Source organism: Acartia tonsa, chromosome 3 (assembly GCF_053477335.1).
Source record: "Acartia tonsa isolate MP-2025a chromosome 3, ASM5347733v1, whole genome shotgun sequence".
In the NCBI taxonomy this organism is placed as follows: domain Eukaryota; kingdom Metazoa; phylum Arthropoda; class Copepoda; order Calanoida; family Acartiidae; genus Acartia; species Acartia tonsa.
This window is the reverse complement of record NC_137262.1, coordinates 53920849-53947442: the sequence shown is the minus strand read 5'-3', so window position 1 is coordinate 53947442 and position 26594 is coordinate 53920849. Positions and strand designations below refer to the sequence as shown.

The window sequence follows — 26594 nt, the reverse complement described above, 5'->3', positions numbered from 1 at the left end:
AAATATTGCTCCTAGTTCGAATAAGATCTCATTAAGTACCTAAAAACAGTTGATTTAGTCAAAATTGTTCATTTTGGTAGGTTTTAAAAAAAAAAAATCATTTTAGACTGAATCAATATTTTTCAAAACGGGTTTTAGATCTGTAATCAGCATTTTAATGTGGTCATTTTGATATGCAACATGCCTGTGTTTGAAGGAATTTAAATTTTTGGTTTTGTCTTATTTGAAAATCTGTCTTAATAACTGTCAGTCAAACTGTTTCAATGTTTGTCATTTCATCTGTCTTAAAGTTTACCTGTCTGTCATAGCGTGTAATATCCTTACCCAATTACTGACGGCATGACTAGTAGTCTGTCTGTCTGTCTGTCTGTATATCTATCTCAGTGTTTGTCTACCAATATCTTTGTCTGTTTGTTGGTCAGTCTGGAACATTGTATAAACTTACTTTAACAAAGCGTCGGCCACTGTCTTGGCGTCAGCTAGCTTTGTCCCACTTGTAACCTCTACCATTATTTCTGTCGTTGTGTCTGATAACCTAAAATAGATATTTTAGATATTTATAGCATCGTATTATAGACAGCTTTCCGCGGATAGTAAAATAAAAATTTATGAGATCAATCCTAATTTTGTTGGTCTCCCGAGGGGCCGAAAGCCCGGATCAATTAAACTGGTTTTAATTTTGTTATTAATTTAGTAATTGTGGAAAATTGTCGATAATGTACCTATGTTTTTTTATAGTAAGGATTAGAAGCTCATAACCGGTTCTAATCCAGCGGATATTAATTAATTTCGTAGCCATACTGGAAAATGATTGAATATATTTATTCCATCAAATAGTCAGAGTCTTGTTTTATAGTAATCTGGCCGCAAGAGGGCATAATTTATTAATCATGATACTTTTTTTTTGGTGACATCTAATCACCTAATGATTTCTATTGAAGGAAAGGGATAGTTGCAAGAAGTGCATTTAACGAGTTTAGGTACTTAAAGTAGTGAACCTTTAAATGTTTTTGTAGAAGATATTCTAGAGCTAGACGGGTCTATCCGAGAAGATTGAAAGGACAGATCGAGAGAGTATAGAACATATAGAAAATATAATTGAATGAAAGATAACAACTAGCTACCTTGTAATTCTGCTATTAGTAACAGGTGGAAAGCTAACAACTCTATCTTGACTGTCAAGCAGGCAGGGAAATTCCTCCAGTCTGTCCAACATGTACACATACTGATGGATGCCTACAATTCAACCAGAATTTAATTAATAATTTTAATGATAAATATGCTTTATTAGCAAGGTATTTTGAGATAAGATAATGAATATTAAGTTGATATACAACCCAAATGAATCCAAACAAAATTACCATTGTAAACTGAAATGGTTGAGAACGGGGAAAAGGTTTGTAGCATCAAATCAAGATTTAAAATAAATACCCAATAAATACGTGAAGCGACGACGATATGAGAAAACGTGTTTATAAAATTTTGAAATGTTGCTGAGATGCTGATTTTTGGATCAGAAACAGCTGAAACTAAATGAGATAGATCAGTTAAATAAGACGACAGTCCCAATATAAATAGGTAACAATACCTGAAACTTGACTTCTCTTCTTTTCTTTTCTAGCGTTTTCTGCCTCGTTCATCAATCTGTCCACCAACTAACAATGTAAAAACAAATCAGGACATGTAGGTCAGTTGGTACGGTAGGATAGGTTTTCAGCTATTTTTCATTTATTTTGGGTTCTTCTAAGACATTATGGTGATTCCAGGACAAACGCAGGAGTCCCAAACGTCGGGGTGGACAAACGCAGGAATGTTAAAATATTAATTTAATCAAGTATTTCTATACAGATTAGGTTAGGTTAAGATATGAATATACAAATAAGCCCCCCGCAGGAGTTAGGCATTTACAAAAGCTAAAAGGTGGTTTAAAATAGGTTAAGTTAGGTTAAGGGTCCACCCCTAAGTTTGTCCACTCCAACGTTTGAGACTCCTGCGTTTGTCCTAGGACCATTATGGTTTCTCCTAATGTTGTAGACAGTATCATTTGTTTATCTGAGTTTTAGGATATTATACATTCGTCTAAATGTCTATATTTTTTTGTTCTTTAGATCAACGTGTCTATGTAGCGAGTCTAGAGGTGGATTCTTTAAAAAAATTTGCCCTACTAATCGCTTAGTGGGGCAAAATTGTTTTCGTGAAAAATCCTCCAAAATCACAAAAAAAATCTACAAAAATTAAATAAAATCTTATGTTTATAGCCCTTCTATGATTTTGTTTAATTTTTTGTAGATTTTTAATGTGATTTTGGTGGATTTTTTACGAAAACAATTTTGCCCCACTAAGTGATTAGTGGGGCAAATTTCTTTTAAGAATCCACCTCAAAATTAAGGATGGGAGTAGAATTTTTTGTTAATGCCTAACCACAGCGGTGTGTGTAAATATCTGCGTTGCTACCCTATAACTAGTTTTTTAACTTAAAACTTAACCAAACCCTTCATTATTTCTATTTATTTCAAAGCAAGAGAGTGAGGTACTGTGCTGTACTCTGCTAGAATCTTTGTTACCTTTTTAGCAGAAACCGGTTTGCCCCCATCTAAAGGTTCTATCTTCAACACATCAGGTTTCATTGTGGCATATCTCAAGGGACCTTATATAAGAGATGTTCTTTATATAAATATTATTAGCGGCTCTGCCCCCTAGAAGCCTCTGGAGACACTTGAGGAGGGGTCGACCCCCCTTTTCAATTTTAGTTTTTCAAAGCAAAAGAAAAAAAAAAATTTTGGAAGTGGGTGACATTTTTTTCTAGAGGCGATTTTTCTTAGGACGGTGGTAGTACCCTCCCCTACAATATCTATAATACAAAGAAGAACGATGTCTGTCTGTTTGTTTGTAGCGAAGGATCTCGCTAACCGCTGAACCGATCGGGTTCTCCTTTCTTCTCATAGGTCCCGGGAAGGTTTATAACTATTTTCTTGGGGGGTAAGACAACCATAACCCCCCCAAAAAAATATTCTTTTTAAAACTAAAATTAAAATAGTGGAGTCGACTCCCCCCCCCCTAACCCCCCCCCCCAAAAAAAAAAAAATTTTTTTTTTTTTAAATTTTCTTTAAAATCTAAAACACGAAAAATTAGTTTGATCAAACCTCTAGGGGCTTTGCCCCAAGAGGCTAGGGGCGAAGCCGCTAGTTTTAGTATAATTCCCTAGAACTATGAGAATTATTCTACATTGTAAATGAGAACCATGTTCGGTACATGCAGACAAACATTCTGTTACTTTCAATTTTTGATTGGTCTGTGCTTAGTTTACTCTTAGCCCATTGGTTTTTTTGTTACATAAGATTAAGGTTTTAACTTATTTATTAAATCTTAAATCGCAGGTACTTGGATAATTGATTTTTTTGTGGTAGGGGGGAGATTAGATAAGGTGTAAAAAATGTATAAAATTCACCAACAATCTACCTATTTTTAAAGATTACTTTACCTTTTACTTCAGCTAAATCATGAGTTGCTATTGTGGCTATTTTTCTGTTATCACAAACTCCTTTGTGTAGTTTGGTTTGTAATTGTAAGAATTTCCTATTATAGAGCATTATTCATAATAAGTAGGTATATGCAGACTGGCCAGCCAATTTTGAAAATAAAAAACGTACATAACGTACACAAAAAAATACGTTACGTACATAAAAAAAGTAAAAAAACGTACAAGAACGTACATTCCTAATAAAAATAAGTTAAATAATTTCCTAGTTACCTATTATCAATACATTTAAGTCTACTAGCAGCTACCTGTAAAGGAGAACCATAGCGAACTGACAGACACAAGATATCCTACTACTCTATTTAAAAGAACTAGCGTCTACGCTCCTAAAGGCCTCTAGGGGCACTTGAGGAGGGGAGAGTTGAATTCAATAAAAAAAAACATGGATGACAACATACATAAGTAGCGAAGCTCAAAAGTTATTTATAGACATCTGGAAAAAAATTAACTTAAAATCAGTGAGCAATTAAAATTCATTTTTGGGGAGAGGAGGTAGTTTTTTTTTCTAAAGTCAATTTCTCTTGGGAGGGTGGATGGTGATACTCTTCCCCAAAATAGTTATTATGTACAAAGTATATCCTATTATAAGGACCAGCGACTACGCCCTTAGAGGCCTCTAGAGGAACTTGATTAGGGAGGGGGGGAGTTGAATTCAAAAACCCATTTTTTTATTTAAAAATAAAAAGTAAAAAACAAGGATGACAACATCCTTAAGTAGCGAAGCTCAAAAGTTATTGATGGAAATCTGGGAACTATATAATATAAACTATAGAGTAGTGTCGTAAAAAATAAGCATTTAACTTATTTAAATAAATTACAAAACCTTTGAAAAATATATAATAACGTGAAAATCTAGGAATAAATTCAGCCCCCCAACCAATAAGCAAATCTCAATGAAATTTAGTGGAAGTATTAAGAATGAAAACTAATACAATCCCTTAGAATTACAACCGACTATCCGGAATATGAGTTGTGAAAATCACAAAAACCTAAACATCTAGGAATCGATCTAGCACTGCAACAAATAGACAAATTTTAAAGAAACTTTTTGAAAATATGTAGAATGTGAATTTATTTATTCCCTGAAAATTTCAGCCGTCTATCTTGAATAGAAGTCGAGAAAACCATGAAAAAAAGAAAATCTAGGAATAGATCTAGCACCCAACCAAAAGGCAAATCTCAATGAAAATATGTAGAATGTGAACTTATTCAATCAAAAAACAGGAGCCGAGAAAATCACGTTTCTCCAATAGCATAACGGACTGACAAAGTGATTATAGAGTAGCTTCGCTAATAAATTTTTTAGTGAGGGAGGGGGAAGTAGACCATCCCCATTTCTGATTTCAATTTTAAAAAGAAAGAATAAATAGGGCAAGGGTGGTGATTTTTTTCTAAGAGTAGTTTCTCTTGGGAGGGTTGTTGTACCCTCTCCCAGGACCTATGAGAAGCTACCCTGTAAAGGAGAACCATATCGGTTTAGCGGTTAGCGAGAACCTTCGGTACAAATAAACTGACAGAGAGACATACATCCTGTTATTACGTACTAAGTATATTCTATTAAATAAAGTAGTAAGTTTTTAGTCTGATGCTTAAGATTTTCATAACTACTTAACACAGTTACCGAGATGGTTTTAGGCTATTTTTCTACCATTTTGAATACAGGTTCTTGAAGGGATATGGAAGGACAGAGAAAATAGCCTACAACCTCACAAAGATCATGTCGGTTCAGCGATTCTTCGTTACAGAAAAAAAGGATTTATAGGATAAACATATAATAGGATATAGGGTTATTTTGTCTATTGCTAAAGATCTCGGAAATTACTAGTCTTTAATACAAAGTAAATCAATGCCTGTCTGTCTAAAGCTTAAGATCTTGGTAACCGCTGAACAGATTGGGTTTTAAATTCTAATCTTCAGGGAATATATCTACTGGTCCTGTGGTAGTTTTAGGCTATTTTCTTAGAGTGTGGGAAACCCTACCTCCCAAAAAAATCAACCACCCCTCAATTTATTTTTGTAAACTAATGCAAATCAGCGGGGTGGGGGAACCCCCACCGCACCCTGGGGCGAAGCCTAAATGAAAAAAATAATCACAATATTTTTTTTTTTTTTTGACAAATTTCCAACAAACGATTCTATAAAAGAGGGGACGAAGCCTCTAGAGGCTAGGGGCGAAGCCTCTAATCCTAGTAGAAAGTAAAAAGCTTTAAGTGTCCCTCCCCTAAAGAAAATAGCAAAAAACCATCACAGGACTATTAGGTATATTCCGTGAAGAGTAGAGCCCAATAGGTTCAGTGGTTACTGAGATATTAAGCTTCTGATATACAGACGGACAACGCGTCATACCAAAGACGTTAAAAATGGTACCTACCTGCTCTGTTCGGCACAGGACATCAAAGAGTTAGAGTAGGGGGAATGCCTTGGCCCCAAACAGGCGCAACTCATTACCATGCACAGTTAGGATCTTCAGACAAAGATCGTGCAATCAAAGGGTTGGTTGTCTGTAATGTACTGTACCACGGGTATGAGGTGAAGGACCAAGAGTCTGGCCTTGAGTTGACAAGTTGACTGTTCAGTCCAGGTGCAACTCACCCACACGACATTAACATTAACATTACAGACGGACAAGCAGACAGACAGACATCATTCTACTTTGTATTATAGATAATATACTATTTTTGTAATACTTTTTGTACAAATACAAATAAATATACAAATACTTTTATACTTATATTTGATTCTTATTCTTTAAAAACTGAAGATACCAAAAAATAAGACTTCTTAATCCTAAACTGAGCACCATATGATATCTCGGAAAATTTACCCAAGTATGTAAAGAATTTGAAAAAAATTATCGTAAAATCTATTAAAGGGGTAGTTGCATGAAATGCATTTAAACTTGAATTTAGTCAACTGCATATCTCTTTCTGTTTAATAGTTTAAACTAAATCTTTAGGACATATATTTCAAATCCATAAATTTAAACTGTAAGTTCTAATAACATATATGCATAATTTACCTACATGTTTTTGTTCTATTAAAATTTAAGATAATATTGAATTTATTTAATATAATACACCTATAGTTTTTGTTAAAATTTTCGTACAAAACATACAAATTACTTTTCTGCTAATATTTGATTCTTATTATTTTTTAAAAAACGTAAAACGTACAAAAATACAAATTTCAAAATACGTTACGTACACATATCAAAATAACGTCCAGAACGTACACAGATTCGATGCGTAACGTACAAAACGTACACTCTGGCCAGTCTGTATATGTAAATGAATAAGATTCAAAACCATAAAAGTAAAACTCAACGAAAATCGGACAAACGAACATGAACCAATTAGAAGTAAAAGCGAATCTTATAATAATAGATATAGGATATAATTAGACGTGGATATTATGACAGGGGAAAAATTATCGTCAACTTAGGTTGCTATTTCCCCTGTCATTTATTGGTATGTTTGCTCATCCAATAGGGGAGGGGATGGGGTAAAGGGGGTATCATTAAATTTATCATCTACGAGTTTCACTGTGTTTGTGTACATGATGAACTTGTGTAACATGCAAGCAATTATAATACCATTCTTATAAAGTAGAAACTAAATATTTAAAACTCTGAACAAAACTTGAAAATTTAATATTGATATGTTGCATGTAATATTGCTTTAAATACTTTATAGAAGTTAGTGGTTTCAACAGCATAATTTAACCTTTTTCTCGCATGAAATTAATTTTAATATTAAACGTCTAATAATGCTTTCCTCAAATTTTCACCAGTTAGATTGATATTCTTAATAAAACAGGTCACTATGAAGGGTCTCACATCTTTTACTAAAATAAAAATTATCATGAATGATAGAATAAGTGATTTTTCTTAACGGCTTTGAATAATTTTTTAAAAGCGAAGCTTTTCTATTATTAGGGTCGGTCCGTTCGTCCGTCCGTACGTCTGAGACAGATAGCTTTTTTTGTTAATTTAGGCATGTTAGAATTGTCCTAGCGATTTCAAACTTTGCATGGGGATTCCTGTAGTAGTTAGTTATGATTTAGAAAGCGTAGCAACTCTATAATCATTACCAGAATGTCCGTACGTCCATTTTAAACATGTTGATTTTTAACTTTTTTAACAAAAATTTTTTATGTGATCTAATTATCCGAATGTTCTGATTTTTGGTATAATGATTCATGGGACAACAAAGTACAATATTATAAGCAAAGCAACTCTATAATCAAGTCCTAAAAATGTAAGTATGTCCATAAACATTATCCTGTATCAAGAAGTTTTTCAACAAATTTACTCACAATTTTGCTTTGACTCTTATTCATTTATATTCTGATTATTCAGTTCTGACACTATACAAGTGTTAATGTCCGTGTGTTCTATCGTTTCAGAGCTTCGCTTTTATGGATGTTGTCATCCTTGTTTTTTAATTGTATTTTGAATAATGGAAACAAATCAAAATCCACTTTGAATTTTAGCTTTAAAAATAAATATTTTTTTTAGGGATGGAGGGTTTTTTTCCAGAAGTGATTTCCGAAATGGTTATAAACCTTGGACATTTAAGAAGCTTCACTGTAAAGAAGAACCATTACGGCCCAACAATTAACAAGATCTACACAGACTGATATCCTGTTACTTTTCAACAAGGAGTATCGTATTTAAATAAAAATGAGATTTAAAGTTCTGAATTTTCATTTTTTTAGATGCTTAACTGCTAAAATTTCACCTGAAACGTCAACAATAACCTCAGGCAACTCAGCGGCCACACCAAATACACTCATCTTGTCACATAGATCGTCCACATCTGCGTTGGCAGCAGTTGATTTATTTCCTGATTTACCTTGGGAAACGATGACATTTGTACGACTTATTAAAGTGAAACTTTATTAAAAAACTAGCGGCTACGCCCCTAGAGGCCTCTAGTGGCGCTTTAAATGTTTTTGTTTGTTAAAGTTAATTTTTTATGTACGATACCACCTTATTTGACGTTGAAGTCTCCCCTAAATTTTAAAAAATTTCGTTTTTTTGTCATTTCTCTTGGGAGGGTGGTGGTACCCTCCCCCAATATAGGTATAAACCTTCCCGGGACTTATGAGAAGCTAACCTGTTAAAGAGAACCCGATCGGTTCAGCGGTTAGCGAGATCCTTCGGTACAGACAGACACACAGACAGACAAACATCCTGTTACTTTAGTATAAGGATTATCCTAACGATTTTAAACTTTGCATAGTGAATCTAGTGATTGCTTTAACAGTTTTAACTCAACATCACTACCAGGAGGGATGCAAAGCCGGAGCCCGGAGCCACCATGATACCTTGATTAAACTTAATGTTTAAATTTTATAATTTGGAAACCCTTTTAAGTGTTTCAAGTCCATTTTTCTAAAAAAATGAACTTTTAAAACCCTCAAAAGTCAAAAATAGACTTATAATTTTTTTGGAGTTTTTTTTATTTTATTCAGAGCCGAAGCCGCAACAAAATCAAACGGCTCCGCATCCCTGCTTATCAGTAATGATCTTTTGTTTAGATAACCAAGAACAATCAACTGACTGTCAAAGGTCTTGAGAAAGTCAAATAAACATAACAATAAACATAATAAGACATGAAACAAACCTTTTATTCAAGTAAGACACAAAACCTAGGGTAAAGCGGGGCGATCTCGGTTTTGAGGTGAAGTCGGTATTTTTTTGACCACCTTCATTAAATGACATTTTTCTCCATGTTCTAATCGACTGACAGAAAAAAACATAAAATCAAATTTGTTCCTTATTAAATTGCCTACAAAAAAGTATAAAATGAAATTTTTGTGAGATGAAGTTTTAGGGTACTTATTGGGTCTTAAAGTCGGACGACAAAAAATTTTTTTTCGCTTTTTTTTTTCGGTCGGAAAAACGGTTAGTTGGACAAAAACTGGTAAGAGCTAGAGCTTAGACGTCTTCAGGGGACTTATTAAGAATCTAATAGGCTATCCATTTCCGTTTAAAACTTTAAAAAAGCTTGTATAGTTTTTTCTTAAATCGACTAAAAGTGAAGCGGGGCGAATTCGGTTTTTTCACATTTTATACTAACTTTTTCAATTTTATATAAAAAAGTGAAATTTTCGAGAAAAAAAGTCAAATTTCTCGTACTTAGAAAAAAAATATTTTTTTTTGTAGAAAAAATTGTCCGATCTTCATAATTTTTTTTGTGAATGCTCTTTATTACATTTAGCAACTTTAACCTTTGGGCATGCTGTAATTAAATCAATATGTCATAGGTTTTTTGAAGCTGGAAAATCGACCACAGATTTTGCCAAACTTTTCTCTTTTTTTCAACTTGATTTTTTTAGGAAATTTTGCTAATAGAACTAATTTTTTTTTGGCCAAATCTATTCAAAATTGCCTGAATTTTAAGGATCAGGCCTTTAAAGTCATAAAAAGTTATTTTTTTCTAGTAGTATTTTTATGTTTTTTATCAAAAAAAAATTTCGAAAAAAAGTCAAATTTCGCGTACTTCGGAAAAATTATTTTTTTTTGGTAGAAAAAATTGACCTATCTTAATAAAATTTTTTGTGCATACTCTTTATTACATTTAGCAATTTTTACCTTTTGGGCATGCTGTAATAAAATCAATACGTCATCGATTTTTTTAAGCTTGAAAATGCCCTACCGACTTCGCCTCAAGGCGGGGCGAAGTCGGTGCCGTTTTAGAGATCAATTTTGACAAACTTCCCAAAGTCCTAGGTTTACGTCCTTTTAGGACCTGATCGACTTTTCCGAGATCTTTCTACTGGTCTTGGTCCCATTTTAAAAAAATAATTTTTACGATTTGCAGGTTCAAATAACCGAAAAAAAGACCGAGTTCGCCCCGCTTTACCCTACATATTAGGATGACGGATGACGCTTATTTATCTTATTTGTCTATTGGATGTATAAACTGATAAATTATGGAGATCACAAAACTGTTGATGCTTTCAGAACAAGCGTTTTATAATACCGGATGAGTTGAGTTTCTGTCTTATTTATGCATAATACGTCGTAAAAATTACATCCCTTTAGATTTCTTGCCCCCACCACCCCCTCCCTCTTCTTTATTTCCTGAAGATTTTACTCCATGTTGTCTGATATATTTTATGGGATAAGTAAATGGAAATATGTATTTTTTATGTTGATTATTACCTAACGTTTAATAAACAAACACTTTATTTACGCGCTAGCGACTGCGCACTTAGTATCTAAGGGCTCTTTTAAGAAAGGTTTTGAAGGGTACAAAAAATCCTAAACCCATACAAAGACTTTAATCTTAAAATAAAATAGCATAAAACTATTCGGGGCCTATGTGTGATGAGTACATAAAATAGAAAACTCAATCAATTCAGTAGTCAATGAAATCTTGAGCTACAGCAAAAAAAAACCTTACCACTTTATATAACAGGTTTACAACTATTCAGTTTATTCATTTATTTCATTTTTTTTAAAACGACTTAAGCTTACATTTATAGAATTATTTGATGTCGTTTGACTTTTTAGTGGCATTTGAAAATTTAACTCAATTATCTACCCAGGACACAGATAAGTTACGAGAAAAAATAGTTATAACTCCTGTATTACAACACTATTTAATATTTTTGTTTCTGAACTCAGCTTTATCAAAGCAAGTATAACTAATATTCCATTTACATAATCCTGCCTGATATAATCCAGGACCGACTTGGTTGTCTTCTGCTGTGACGTCATTTTCTTTAGCCGGTTGTCCTGCAGTGGATTGTTGATCAGAGATAGATCTTTCAACGTTGACATGTCAGCTGAAATAGAATTGAATAAGTTAGATGGTAGTTGCTATAATTAGGTACAATGTGACCTTGCTGTACTATATGTACATTATACATGTTCTATATTTTAGATGACCAGAGGCACACCCATGAGAAGCAATGCAAGCCTACATAAATTAATTTCATTCCTGAGCATACCCCCCCTAAATTTTTCTTAATTACTGAAAGTCTTGTACTTTTAGATTATCAATAATGTCAGATTCCAAAAGCTTAGGATTTGAACAGTTTTTTCACCTCTACTATTACTGAAATAATCATCATTTCTTATTACTATTAGAAACTGAAAATGGTAAAATGTCGTGATTCTGCCTAATAAGAGCTTAATAACTGTCAAACATTTATCTGCTTAATGAGGTAATACATTATCAGGAAATATACGTCCCTGACACTTGCCACTTTTGTTGTTGAGTAGTGACATGTTTGAAATATTTTAGGTATCAAGTGGAAATATGAGGAAGTTTTGTTTAAAAATAAAAAAATAAGTTTGTCTCACAGGATTCAGGATTATCTAATTTGTTGAGAAAAAAGAAAAATACGGCGAGAAATCTTTTTAGGGTTGAGCTAATTTGTGTTTTAGGTCTGGTTATTAAAATTGGCAGCCCTCCTCCCTTTAGTATTAAAATATGAGTAGAACCCAACCAATAATCCAATATAAAGAAAAAGATATTAATGCCAATTTTAAGATTGTACTTTGTAGGTAGCCAAAATCCTAAGCGAGTCTTAATAAAAATAACGAATTGAAACTGAATCTTACCTAATTCTATTGGTACTTGTTTGAGTTTATTATCACTAAGATTCAACTTTTTCATTGATGGCCAGTTTTCCTAAATAAGAAATTAGAAGATTTTTAAAATTACAATAATACCTAACTAAAATAAATTACTCATTGAAACAAATTGAGATTAAAGTGATGAATTGATGTTCATTCCCATTTATGGTAAACAAAATTACCCCTTATGTAAATTATTTTTAGAAAAGTTTAGACATTAGCAACCAATCAAGCTTTAAAAATTTTATAATCCTACGAGTGAGGAGAAGGTTACATATTTAATAGCTTTTACCTTGATTATACCATTGATTTCAGTAAGTTCATTGCGACTTAAATCCAATTCAGCTGGGAGATAAATATTATTCTTTAAGGTATTACTGGCGGCTACACCTCTAGAGGCCTTAAGGAGAATTTAAAGAGGTGGGGGATAGGAAGTCGTCCCTCCACTTTCAATTTAAGTTTTTTTATCAAAAAGTAAAAAAATATTCTGGGGGGGAGGAAGTATATTTTCTGGGGTGATTTCTCTTTGGTGGGTGTATGTACAGCATGACCCTTGAAAAAGTTTTTTTAAGCATCTGCAGCCTATATTTCTCAATAAAATATTAAAAGATTCATATGTACTTGTTCTCTATAATTTTCTACATCAAAGGATATCAAAATATTTTTTTTAACATCAATTAACAGCCGAGATTTTTAAAGCCAAAGTTTGGAAAAAGTGCTTGAGAAACTGGATATTGCTAAATATTTCTTAGTTTTTTATTAGTATATTACTTTTTAGGATATCAAAATATTTTTTTTAACATCAATTAACAGCCGAGATTTTTAAAGCCAAAGTTTGGAAAAAGTGCTTGAGAAACTGGATATTGCTAAATATTTCTTAGTTTTTTTATTAGTATATTACTTTTTATCAACCAGTTAAAAAACAAATAAGAAAGAAGAGCAAGTTAACAAATGATACATTTTTTATTGCATTAAAAAAATGTTAGTTTTACATATAAAAAATTACTTTTAAAATTTTATTGAATGTATTTTTTAATAACCATTTACCCATAAACCTTATAATATCCCCTTCTTAACATGACCTTAAATGAACCCCTCCCCAATTTATCCTTATGACCGTAAAGGATTAGCGCAAATTTAACCTAATAAATTAACACCCACTTATACAAACTACTTAAAGACAAATAAAAATCATTTCAATTGTTAAATGTTTAATAAAAGTTTGTAGCTGTAACTTTTTCGTTTTTTAACTTATTTTAATAAAATAAAAAGTGTTTGATTTCTGTTTATGTAAACTTTCAATTTGCTACTATTTTTTATAGGATTTCTTTCTGTAAGGGTGTTTTTGCAATTTACACTAATCTAAAAATGCCTTTTAGAGCAAGTGAAAAAAGTGCTTTCAGCATGAAATAAATTTCTTGGAAACATCTTTATATAAGTTTTATAAAAAGTATTGAAATTATGAGGAAAACACGTCATTTCACTTTAAAAAAACATTTTTCTTGAAAAGTTACTTTTTCCTCAGCCACTTTTTCAAAACTTTGGCTCTAAAAATCTCAGCTGTTAATTGTTGTAAAAAAAAAATATTTTTATATCTACTTATGTGGAAATCTACAGAGAACAAGGACATATACATTTTTTGATAATTCATTAAGAAATATGGGCTGCAGATGTTTAAAAAAACTTTTTCGAGGGTCATGCTGTATAGTGCCCCTAAAATAGTTATAAACCTTCTTCTATTGACCAACCCTGCTTATTTAAATAAAGAATAACATTCCTAAAAGATTAAGATTGACTGACTCCAAATTTGATATGTCTGTTAAGTCATTCACACACAAGTCCAATACGCTTAAGCTTACACATTTCTCTAAAAAATAAATATAATCATGAAGAAAAACAAGGATGACATCAGCCATAAGTAGCTTAACACAAAAAATTGTCCCTTTCGTGGCAAGGCACTTTAAGGGGCAATTCATCGTATTTTTAAAAGGGCTTTTTAAAGTTTTTTTTTGGTTAGGTTAGGTTATATTGGGTTAAGTGATTTGCCCTGCAGGGTTAGAGCCCCCCTGCAGGGGCTAGAATAGCTATTGTGAAAAATACGAAGAATCGCCCCTTAAGGTGCGTTGCCATGAAATGGACTATACTTAAAAAACATAGAATGGAGTAATAAAGCAGATTTTCAGTTCTCATAACAAAGAAAAAATGAGAATATACAAAAACAAGAAAATCACGAAACCTTAAAAGAATAACGTTAACATATGTAAAAGCAGGACAGACAGACATACGGACAAATAATGTATTGATTAGATTTGCATATGTCATAGGAATATTTACTATAAATTTAAGATGTATTATTATATCTTTAATAGCCGCTGAGAAAATCACATTTCCCCATAGCCTTACGGACTGACTTACTGACTGATGGACAGACAAATTGAATTATAGAGTAGCTTCGCAACTAAAAATAGTTTACTCTTTAAATTCTTTAATAATCATTTGATATTTACCTATACCAACATCAGGGAATGTTTGAAACTTGTTTAAACTCAAATTCAACGTTGCTAACTTGTCCATTCCTAAAACAAGAAGAGAATCCTATCGTGTACAAACCTTCAGGAATAAGGTTGAACGCCCCCCCCCCCTCCGGTTTTTTTTATCTCATTTTCTGTGTGTGAAAGATAAGAGCCCAAACTGCGTGACTTTTTAAGTTGGAATTTTTTTGAATATCTCTATCCTGGCGGGCACAGGATGCCAGCAAACCTGGCAAGGTCATCCAGGTAAAGAGCAAAAATACTTTTTGGACTTAAACAAAGCATTTTATCTTACCAAAATACTAAAATATCCTCTATATGAAATACAGGTGTTCAAGTCAATTTCAGGTTCCAGGTATGATCCTGCAGATCCTGATCCTCCAGGTCTCCAGAAATCTTTAAAAGGCTCCTGTGGCCGCAATTTCTGACTTAGAGACTTCAAATTTTATTATTCATTATCAAAAGCCGTTAAGGGTTAAACCAACATAAAAAAAAAAGTTTGGACGTCCCTAGTAGCTGTTTTGAATGTAGACTTAAATTCAAACACTTTAATAACAAGCTCTGTGTGTACAAATAATGGATTTCTTATTTCTTAGATCTTACAACAGATTCTAAAAATGAAACTTGTAGCTGGCCTCCCATATACCCCCTTTGCCCTATCCTCTCCACTCCTACCTACTGAATGAGCGAACTTACCAATCAGTAATGTCATTGTTAGCAATCTAAATTGACTACAATTTTTCCCCTGTCATAATATCCATTATCCACGTACATTATATAGTAATTGTCAAAATATGTATTAGCAGCTATTCTAAAATCCAAACAGTACCTGACATATCAGGAAGCGAAGACAGCCTGTTCTTTGATAAATCCAACATCTTGAGTTTGACCAGGTTGGATACACTGTCTGGGAGGGAGGCTAGGCTGTTACCTAATAGCAATAATTCTTACTTTATAATAGACTATAAATGTATAAGTAGAGATGTATATTCCAGACAACTACCTGGCCCAAGTGGATGGTACCATTTTCGTCTGCTAGCAAATTACTTTCTGCACTTTTGTTGCGACTTTGTGTTTATATATCCAACGCTATTTGCTGATATTCAAACACCCAATTGAAAGTCGGCACAGGGTCCCCACCCCGTGGTTAGTCCCCTCTATTCTTTTACTTTAATTTTTGAACAGCATATAAAATTCGCCTAGGTTAAAAGGACGTTCAAAGCATTCCTATTCTATATTTTTTCAGTAATTTTGAATTTGCAGATTATATCCAAAAATCGTTTCATATTTTGAACTTGTATTAAAAATTACTCGGCGTATTAAAATCCAACAAAAGAAAACTAGCTCTGTATCTGTAACATCACAAAAGATAATAATTTTGAAATATTGTTTTACCTCTCAATACTAAGTTGGCTAGATTTACTAGGTTTCCTAATTCATCTGGCATAGATGTTAGTCCAGCGTCGCTGATATCCAAGAAATTCATACATTCTAAAAAGATAAATAGATTATGTATGTATGTAGAGATTATTTAAAATTCTTATATTGGTGTAGTTTAGCATAGTTTTTAAATATTTTGACCTAATTAGTCATGGAGAAGAACGAGATACTTTTATATGGCCACTTAACTAAAACTCTGTCTCATGGGAGCTCCTCATTATTGCCTCATCCTTGATGAGTGTGACAGATGTCCCCAATTAAGTCACCGTAATGAATGAAACTCTTCGCAGAAGAGCTTAGTATAGGGGAAGTACTGACATTATAAAGTTCTAACTACTTTTACTTTTTTTTCCACAAAAAAATTTTAAAATTCATTTTACTGTACTGAAAAGAAACCTAGTATATTCAATCAAAAAGCTTGATATCACTACTGGAAGGTATTAATTATGAAAATTACTGAAATTGTCGTGGAAAAGCCTTTAATCTGAAGTAAACAAGTGTATAATCTTACCTAGCTTAAAGATATTCAAATCGATGCCAGAAGTTTTGATTCTTTCCTACAGAAAAAAAAAATTTATGAAAAAAATTATTTTTTTATAATTTTAAGAGATGAATAGGTCTTGGGAAAGTGTAGAACTATTTTAAAGGAGTGTACCTCCAACCATCCAAGAAAAATTGTCACAAGAAAAAATTATTCCACCACAAAAAAAACTTTTATTTTAAAATCAAAATTTAGGATTCACCCCCACCCCACAACTTATGTTCCTCTAAAGGCCTCTAGGGGCTTATTAGATAAAACAAATACCTGAATTTGTTTTCCCTTCAGGACCAACTCCCTTCTTTTCTCCTTATCAGCGGTTTCTACTTCTGGCCACATTTTTATCATTCTGAAAAAATATATGAACAAGAGGTAAACAAGAACATGATGTCTAAAAATGACTATAGCCTGAAATCACAACAAAGTAGATATACCTAATCCGCATAGGTTATCCTATATGTTGACCGGTTCCAGGACAAACGCAGGAGTCCCAAACGTCGGAGTGTTAAAATACTAATTTAACTAAGTATTTCTATACAGGTTAGTTTAGGTTAAGATATTAATATACAAGTAAACCCCCCCGCAGGGGTTAAGCATTTAAAAAACCTATGTGATTGTTTTAAATAGGTTAGGTACCCCCTTAAACATCTGAAAACCCCTCATTTTACCCCCCCTCCCCTTTAAAATAAAAAGCTTGAACGTCCCTGGATATAGGTATACCTATCATTTGTGTGGATCAGCATATATTTTTAGTTGGTAATGAATTTAATTTCAACAGATGAAGTATGTTTGGAGTTTTGTACAATTTTGATATTATAATAATGTGAAAAACCAACAATTTTTATAAATTATCTGCTTAATGATAAATATTTTGATGGCAGTTTATAATTTTTATAAAATTTATTTTGTAAATTAATTTTTCAGAACAGTGCAGTATTGCCATGAGAAAATAAATTAGAGAACAAATCTAACAATACTAATGTTAAAAAATTGGGAAAAGAGAACAAATATTCAAAAAGAACATTTTAACCTTTTCCCACCAAAGATTATCTAAAAAAGTAACTAAAAATTAACAATATTGTTTGTCATATTTAAATCACACCAATGACAAAATAACAATATAGAAAAATATAAAAATTTAGGAATTTATAAAGTTTTTAGCTTGAAAAAATTTCAAAAACCTTTAATTCCTAATAGTAGGATAGATCAGGATAAGTTCGGTCACAAGAAACAACAAATTAAGAAATACTTTGAAGAAATGGATAGGATTAATCTATGACTTTCAGATGTATTTTTAATCAAGCATGATTCAACTTATTCAAAATTGAACTCGCATTGACCGAAATTACCTAAATCTACCTTTGGTACATAATATTAATAGTATAAAACTGCTTGAATATGCAATGTGGCACAGTTAACTTGAGGTAAATGTTGGTATTCTGGAGAGTAGTCAAAAATTTTGTATCTGATAAAATGAGTTCAAAATTTAGATTTAATGCATTTTTCTTTAATAAAAGAACTTTTAAGGCCTCATAAATATTAGTGTGGTGTACAATCTCATCAAAAAGCCAAAGTTATGCAGGGTTGTATATTCTGCACAACATTAATTTTTTCCCCTGCTCCATTTTTTTAAAATTTTTTCAGAACTCTATATTTTATTTATATAAACTCTCCCACATGTTCTTTTAGTTTTTTTTTCACCAAGGAGGGGAGAAAGTGGAAAAAAATGTTTTCAGTTCTCTTAATATTTACATGTTTTTCCCCCCCAACCACATATAAAATAAAATAAATAATATAAAATATTTTGCTTTTATTTGATTTAAGCTATATAAAAGTAGAAGGATGTGTGTCTATTTGTTAAGTAACAATAGTTTTTCAGTTTATTATATGGAAATAGACCGTTGCCAAATTATAATATTACTTTAAAAAATCATGTTTAGCTTATCTGGAGCCGGAGCCGTTTTTAACGAAAAATCCGGCTCCGGCTCCACCAAAAATGTTGCTGCTCCCGGCTCCGGCTCCGAAACACTGGGGTCAACAATGCAAAATATAAACCCCTGTTGTTACCATTAACAGTTTTAAAAACATGAAAAAGTTCAAACCTTTTCTATTGGCTACTGTCAAGCAAAACCTACATTTAGTTGAAGTGAACTGTGATGACGTGGCACTTGTAAAAGCTCATTATTAGTAGAGCAGCTACTCTATAACTGTAGGTATTCTTTGCACTTTGTGTTGAAAATAGTCTGGGACCTGTCCTTTATGATCTCCTCCACGTTCATCTCATTTCTCATCAACCTAAAAAATAATTTATAAACTTTGAGGATTTTTTCAGTGCAACACTTTTGAAAACAAAATAACATTTATTGAGAGTTTATGGTGGTGGTTAAGAGGACGGAAAACATCATAAGATATTAATTTACTGTATCTCTGAACCAATCAATGAAATCAAGTGCATTATTACATAGACCTTTGGGCGAATACTTAGGAGAGGATAATAATCAAAATGACCAAGATAAGATTCCAATATACAAAGCTATAATTTACCTGAGAGCACCTTGAACAGGTCTGGCATTTCCACCTTTGTCTTTAATATCCTACAAATATAATTAAGTTAATTAGGTATTCTTCGTGCTAGTTTTCTTGGTTAATCCTTGCGAAGGGTCGAAGACCCTAACCCTGCGAGGCCTACACCTGCGGCGCTCTAACAATACAAGGCTAACTAGTACCCAATATAACCTACATAAATCAATACTTTTAACTTCACAATTTTCAAAAGTAATGTTTTAAATCAGAAAATGAGCAAAAATAAGTAGGTATAGTATACTTATAGGTAATATTTATTATTTATACCTAGTCGAAACTAGTTAAGTTTTAATAACTGAAACAGCAATAATTGTCAAAAAGTAAACTTACTTTTATTTTAAGACTGAGCACATTAATACAATTTGTAATTTTTTCTTCTCTGTGTTTATAATTGTATTCCAGGTCCTGTTTCATAGAATAATAACATAATAGAATAGGATTTGAGTACCTTCTTGCAAAGAGATTTTGGGTATAGTCCTTTCCATGACATCGCTCCATATGGGGCGATGATTTTAATTGATCGCCTCTTATGACAAGGGGCGATGTATTGGCTCCTTGAAAGGAGCGATTTAATAGCCCCATATAACAAGAGGCGATGTTATGACTCCTTGAAAGGAGCGATTTGATAGCCCCTTGCCCTAAGAGGCGATTAAATGATCCTTTATCGCTCCTTTATTGCCCCTTCTAAAGAGGAGATGATATGTCCTCTTATCCCAAGGGGCTATTTAATAAAATATCGCCTCTTCATGGCCCCTTCACGATTTTATATATCTTAGTCCCTTGATGGCCCCTACATCGCTCCTACATCGCCCCTTCATCGCTCCTCCATCGCTCCTTCTCCAAATTTATATTACATTGTACTTTAATGGCCCCTACATCGCCCCTCCATCGCTCCTACATCGCCCCTTCATCGCTCCTTCTTCAAATTTATATTACATTGTACTTTGATGGCCCCTACATCGCCCCTCCATCGCTCCTACATCGCCCCACCATCGCTCCTACATCGCCCCTTCATCGCTCCTTCTTCAAATTTATATTACATTGTACTGTGATGAACCCTACATCGCTCCTACATCGCTCCTTCATCTCTCCTACATCGCCCCTTCATCGCTTCTTCTCCAAATTTATATTACATTGCAACTTGATGGCCCCTACATCGCTCCTTCATCGCTCCTACATCGCTCCTTCATCGCTCCTTCTCCAAATTTATATTAAATTGTACTGTGATGGCCCCTACATCGCTCCTACATCGCCCCTTCATCGCTCCTTCTACAAATTTATATTACATTGCAACTTGATGGCCCCTACATCGCTCCTACATCGCTCCTCCATCGCCCCTTCATCGCTCCTTCTCCAAATTTATATTACATTGCAACTTGATGGCCCCTACATCGCTCCTACATCGCTCCTACATCGCTCCTCCATCGCCCCTTCATCGCTCCTTCACCAAATTTATATAACATTGCAACTTGATGGCCCCTACATCGCTGCTACATCGCTCCTCCATCGCTCCTACATCGCCCCTTCATCGCTCCTTCCACAAATTTATATTACATTGTACTTTGATGGCCCCTACATCTCTCCTCCATCGCTCCTCCATCGCTCCTCCATCGCCCCTTAATAGCCCCTTACCTTAATTTATATAAAAAAGCCCCTACATAGCCTCTCCATCGCCCCTTAATAGCTCCTTACCTTAATTTATATAACATAGCCCCTACATAGCCTCTCCATCGCCCCTTAATAGCCCCTTATCTTAATTTATATAACAAAGCCCCTACATAGCCTCTCAATCGCCCCTAATAGCCCCTTACCTTTATTTATATAACAAAGCTCCTACATAGCCTCTCCATCGCCCCTTAATAGTCCCTTACCTTAATTTATATAACATAGCTCTTACATAGCCTCTCAATCGCCCCTTAAAAGCCCATTACCTTAATTTATATAACATAGCCCCTACATAGCCTCTCCATCGCCCCTTACCTTAATTTATATAACATAGCCCCTACATAGCCTCTCCATCGCCCCTTAATAGCTCCTTACCTTAATTTATATAACATAGCCCCTACATAGCCTCTCCATCGCCCCTTAATAGCCCCTTACCTTAATTTATATAACATAGCCTCTACATAGCCTCTCCATCGCCCCTTAATAGCCCCTTACCTTAATTTATATAACATAGCCCTACATAGCCTCTCCATCGCCCCTTAATAGCCCCTTACCTTAATTTATATAGCATAGCCCCTACATAGCCTCTCCATCGCCCCTTAATAGCCTCTTACCTTAATTTATATAATCCTTACCTTAATATATATAACATAGCCCCTACATAGCCTCTCCATCGCCCCTAAATAGCCCCTTACCCTAATTTATATAACATAGCCCCTACATAGCCTCTCCATCGCCCCTTAATAGCTCCTTACCTTAATTGATATAACATAGCCCCTACATAGCCTCTCCATTGCCCCTTAATAGCCCCTTACCTTAATTTATATAACATAGCCTCTACATAGCCTCTCCATCGCCCCTTAATAGCCCCTTACCTTAATTTATATAACATAGCCCTACATAGCCTCTCCATCGCCCCTTAATAGCCCCTTACCTTAATTTATATAGCATAGCCCCTACATAGCCTCTCCATCGCCCCTTAATAGCCTCTTACCTTAATTTATATAATCCTTACCTTAATATATATAACATAGCCCCTACATAGCCTCTCCATCGCCCCTAAATAGCCCCTTACCCTAATTTATATAACATAGCCCCTACATAGCCTCTCCATCGCCCCTTAATAGCCCCTTACCTTAATTTATATAACATAGCCTCTACATAGCCTCTCCATCGCCCCTTAATAGCCCCTTACCTTAATTTATATAACAAAGCTCCTACATAGCCTCTCCATCGCCCCTTAATAGTCCCTTACCTTAATTTATATAACATAGCTCTTACATAGCCTCTCAATCGCCCCTTAATAGCCTCTTACCTTAATTTATATAATCCTTACCTTAATATATATAACATAGTCCCTACATAGCCTCTCCATCGCCCCTAAATAGCCCCTTACCCTAAGTTATATAACATAGCCCCTACATAGCCTCTCCATCGCCCCTTAATAGCTCCTTACCTTAATTTATATAACATAGCCCCTACATAGCCTCTCCATCGCCCCTTAATAGCCCCTTACCTTAATTTATATAACATAGCCTCTACATAGCCTCTCCATCGCCCCTTAATAGCCCCTTACCTTAATTTACATAACATAGCCCTACATAGCCTCTCCATCGCCCCTTAATAGCTCCTTACCTTAATTTATATAGCATAGCCCCTACATAGCCTCTCCATTGCCCCTTAATAGCCTCTTACCTTAATTTATATAATCCTTACCTTAATATATATAACATAGCCCCTACATAGCCTCTCCATCGCCCCTAAATAGCCCCTTACCCTAATATATATAACATAGCCCCTACATAGCCTCTCCATCGCCCCTTAATAGCCTCTTACCTTAATTTATATAACATAGGCCCTACAAAGCATCTCCATCGCCCCTTAATAGCCCCTTACCTTAATTATATAACATAGCCCCTACATAGCCTCTCCATCGCCCCTTAATAGCCTCTTACCTTAATTTATATAACATCTCTCCTACATCGCCCCTTCATCGCTTCTTCTCCAAATTTATATTACATTGCAACTTGATGGCCCCTACATCGCTCCTTCATCGCTCCTACATCGCTCCTCCATCGCCCCTTCATCGCTCCTTCTCCAAATTTATATTACATTGCAACTTGATGGCCCCTACATCGCTCCTACATCGCTCCTACATCGCTCCTCCATCGCCCCTTCATCGCTCCTTCTCCAAATTTATATAACATTGCAACTTGATGGCCCCTACATCGCTGCTACATCGCTCCTCCATCGCTCCTACATCGCCCCTTCATCGCTCCTTCCACAAATTTATATTACATTGTACTTTGATGGCCCCTACATCTCTCCTCCATCGCTCCTCCATCGCCCCTTAATAGCCCCTTACCTTAATTTATATAAAAAAGCCCCTACATAGCCTCTCCATCGCCCCTTAATAGCTCCTTACCTTAATTTATATAACATAGCCCCTACATAGCCTCTCCATCGCCCCTTAATAGCCCCTTATCTTAATTTATATAACAAAGCCCCTACATAGCCTCTCAATCGCCCCTAATAGCCCCTTACCTTTATTTATATAACAAAGCTCCTACATAGCCTCTCCATCGCCCCTTAATAGTCCCTTACCTTAATTTATATAACATAGCTCTTACATAGCCTCTCAATCGCCCCTTAAAAGCCCATTACCTTAATTTATATAACATAGCCCCTACATAGCCTCTCCATCGCCCCTTACCTTAATTTATATAACATAGCCCCTACATAGCCTCTCCATCGCCCCTTAATAGCTCCTTACCTTAATTTATATAACATAGCCCCTACATAGCCTCTCCATCGCCCCTTAATAGCCCCTTACCTTAATTTATATAACATAGCCTCTACATAGCCTCTCCATCGCCCCTTAATAGCCCCTTACCTTAATTTATATAACATAGCCCTACATAGCCTCTCCATCGCCCCTTAATAGCCCCTTACCTTAATTTATATAGCATAGCCCCTACATAGCCTCTCCATCGCCCCTTAATAGCCTCTTACCTTAATTTATATAATCCTTACCTTAATATATATAACATAGCCCCTACATAGCCTCTCCATCGCCCCTAAATAGCCCCTTACCCTAATTTATATAACATAGCCCCTACATAGCCTCTCCATCGCCCCTTAATAGCTCCTTACCTTAATTGATATAACATAGCCCCTACATAGCCTCTCCATTGCCCCTTAATAGCCCCTTACCTTAATTTATATAACATAGCCTCTACATAGCCTCTCCATCGCCCCTTAATAGCCCCTTACCTTAATTTATATAACATAGCCCTACATAGCCTCTCCATCGCCCCTTAATAGCCCCTTACCTTAATTTATATAGCATAGCCCCTACATAGCCTCTCCATCGCCCCTTAATAGCCTCTTACCTTAATTTATATAATCCTTACCTTAATATATATAACATAGCCCCTACATAGCCTCTCCATCGCCCCTAAATAGCCCCTTACCCTAATTTATATAACATAGCCCCTACATAGCCTCTCCATCGCCCCTTAATAGCCCCTTACCTTAATTTATATAACATAGCCTCTACATAGCCTCTCCATCGCCCCTTAATAGCCCCTTACCTTAATTTATATAACATAGCCCTACATAGCCTCTCCATCGCCCCTTAATAGCCCCTTACCTTAATTTATATAGCATAGCCCCTACATAGCCTCTCCATCGCCCCTTAATAGCCTCTTACCTTAATTTATATAATCCTTACCTTAATATATATAACATAGTCCCTACATAGCCTCTCCATCGCCCCTAAATAGCCCCTTACCCTAATTTATATAACATAGCCCCTACATAGCCTCTCCATCGCCCCTTAATAGCTCCTTACCTTAATTTATATAACATAGCCCCTACATAGCCTCTCCATCGCCCCTTAATAGCCCCTTACCTTAATTTATATAACATAGCCTCTACATAGCCTCTCCATCGCCCCTTAATAGCCCCTTACCTTAATTTACATAACATAGCCCTACATAGCCTCTCCATCGCCCCTTAATAGCTCCTTACCTTAATTTATATAGCATAGCCCCTACATAGCCTCTCCATCGCCCCTTAATAGCCTCTTACCTTAATTTATATAATCCTTACCTTAATATATATAACATAGCCCCTACATAGCCTCTCCATCGCCCCTAAATAGCCCCTTACCCTAATTTATATAACATAGCCCCTACATAGCCTCTCCATCGCCCCTTAATAGCCTCTTACCTTAATTTATATAACATAGGCCCTACAAAGCATCTCCATCGCCCCTTAATAGCCCCTTACCTTAATTATATAACATAGCCCCTACATAGCCTCTCCATCGCCCCTTAATAGCCTCTTACCTTAATTTATATAACATAGCCCCTTCATAGCCTCTTCATCGCCCCTTACCTTAATTTATATAACATAGGCCCTTTATGGCTCCTGTACAGCCTCTGTAATTGTATTGCCCCTTCATTATAGAAGGTAGGGCATTAAGGTAAGGAAGGAATGTGACCCTCTAAAGTTTTAAATTTAAGTTTTAAAAGGATGACAAGGATGACAACATTTATAAAAGCAAAGCTCTGAAACGGTAGAAAAAAGTTTAATGAACATTAATAATGTAGAGTGTCAGAACTGAATAGTCAGAACATAAATTTAAAATTCGAAACAAAATTGTAAGTAAATTTATTGAGAAATTGCTTACATGCAGGAAAATGCTTAAGGACGTACTCACATTTTTTGGACTTGATTATAGATATGATTCGCTTATAACATTCTATTTTGTTGTCCTAGGAATCAGTATCCCAGAAATCAGATTAATCGGATAATTTTGATACATAAAAATTTGTTCTAAGTTAATAATTAGTATGCTTAAAATGGACGTACGGATATTCTGATAATGATTATAGACTTTCTAAATCGTACCTTTCTACTACAGGAATCACATGCCTAAATTAACGAAAATAGCTAACCGTTACAGACGTACGGACTGATCCTTAATATAGAAAAGCTTTGCTTTTAAAAAGTTAAAAAGATTTTTTGAGGGGATTGGGTAATATTTTTCTTGGGGTGAATTTTCTGGGAGGGTGGAGATACCCTCCCTCGAAATAATTATAAACCCTCTATGAACTTAAAAGAAGCTTCACTGTAAAGGAGAACCATATAGGTTCAGCGGTTAGCTTTTCTACAGACAAAAAAAAGATTACTACTTTATATAATAGGTTATGAAAAAGGAAAAAAAAGCAAGATAACAAGGATAACAACATTCACAAAAGCAAAGCTCTAAAATCAGGAGGTCAAACATAAATTTTGTTAAAATTAGCGTAAATCTATAATACAAAGTAGAATGATGTCTGTCCATCAATCTGTCTGTCTGTCCGTCTGTCTGTCCGTCTGTCAGTCCTTAAGATCTCGGTAACCACTGGACCGATTATATTCTACTATTCAGGGAATATACCTACTGGTCCTGTGGTGGTTTTAGGCTATTTTCTTGGGGGGTGGGATACCCCCAACCCCCCCAAAAACAAAAAAATCCCCCCCCATTTTTTTTTTGCTGAAGATTTTCTTGGTCCTATTACGAATTTCGCCAAAAAAAATTTTTATCACCTCTTGGGGCAAAGCCCCTAGAGGCTAGGGGCGAATCTGCTAGTATAGAATATAGTAAAAGGGCATAATTTTATTTTTAGTATTTGATTATAATACTAAACCTTGTT

General features: G+C 34.6%; 1 protein-coding gene across 1 annotated transcript in view; it reads right to left on the bottom strand.

Moving 5' to 3' along the window:
* The window catches only part of LOC145315016 (leucine-rich repeat-containing protein 47-like), a 46848-nt gene that overhangs the window by 1266 nt on the left and 18988 nt on the right, over positions 1-26594 (bottom strand). Inside the window, exons 2-18 of the mRNA XM_080155081.1 lie at positions 16909-16992; positions 16615-16660; positions 16059-16154; positions 15493-15594; positions 14640-14708; positions 13912-13999; positions 12425-12479; positions 12118-12187; positions 11222-11336; positions 10588-10652; positions 8279-8395; positions 7315-7382; positions 3483-3579; positions 2565-2647; positions 1589-1655; positions 1125-1236; positions 446-535 (exon numbers count right to left, since the gene is read on the bottom strand). Coding sequence (XP_080011207.1) covers positions 446-535; positions 1125-1236; positions 1589-1655; positions 2565-2647; positions 3483-3579; positions 7315-7382; positions 8279-8395; positions 10588-10652; positions 11222-11336; positions 12118-12187; positions 12425-12479; positions 13912-13999; positions 14640-14708; positions 15493-15594; positions 16059-16154; positions 16615-16660; positions 16909-16989 — 1421 coding nt within the window. The 5' untranslated portion in view covers positions 16990-16992. The remainder of the gene's footprint in view (positions 1-445; positions 536-1124; positions 1237-1588; positions 1656-2564; positions 2648-3482; positions 3580-7314; positions 7383-8278; positions 8396-10587; positions 10653-11221; positions 11337-12117; positions 12188-12424; positions 12480-13911; positions 14000-14639; positions 14709-15492; positions 15595-16058; positions 16155-16614; positions 16661-16908; positions 16993-26594) is intronic.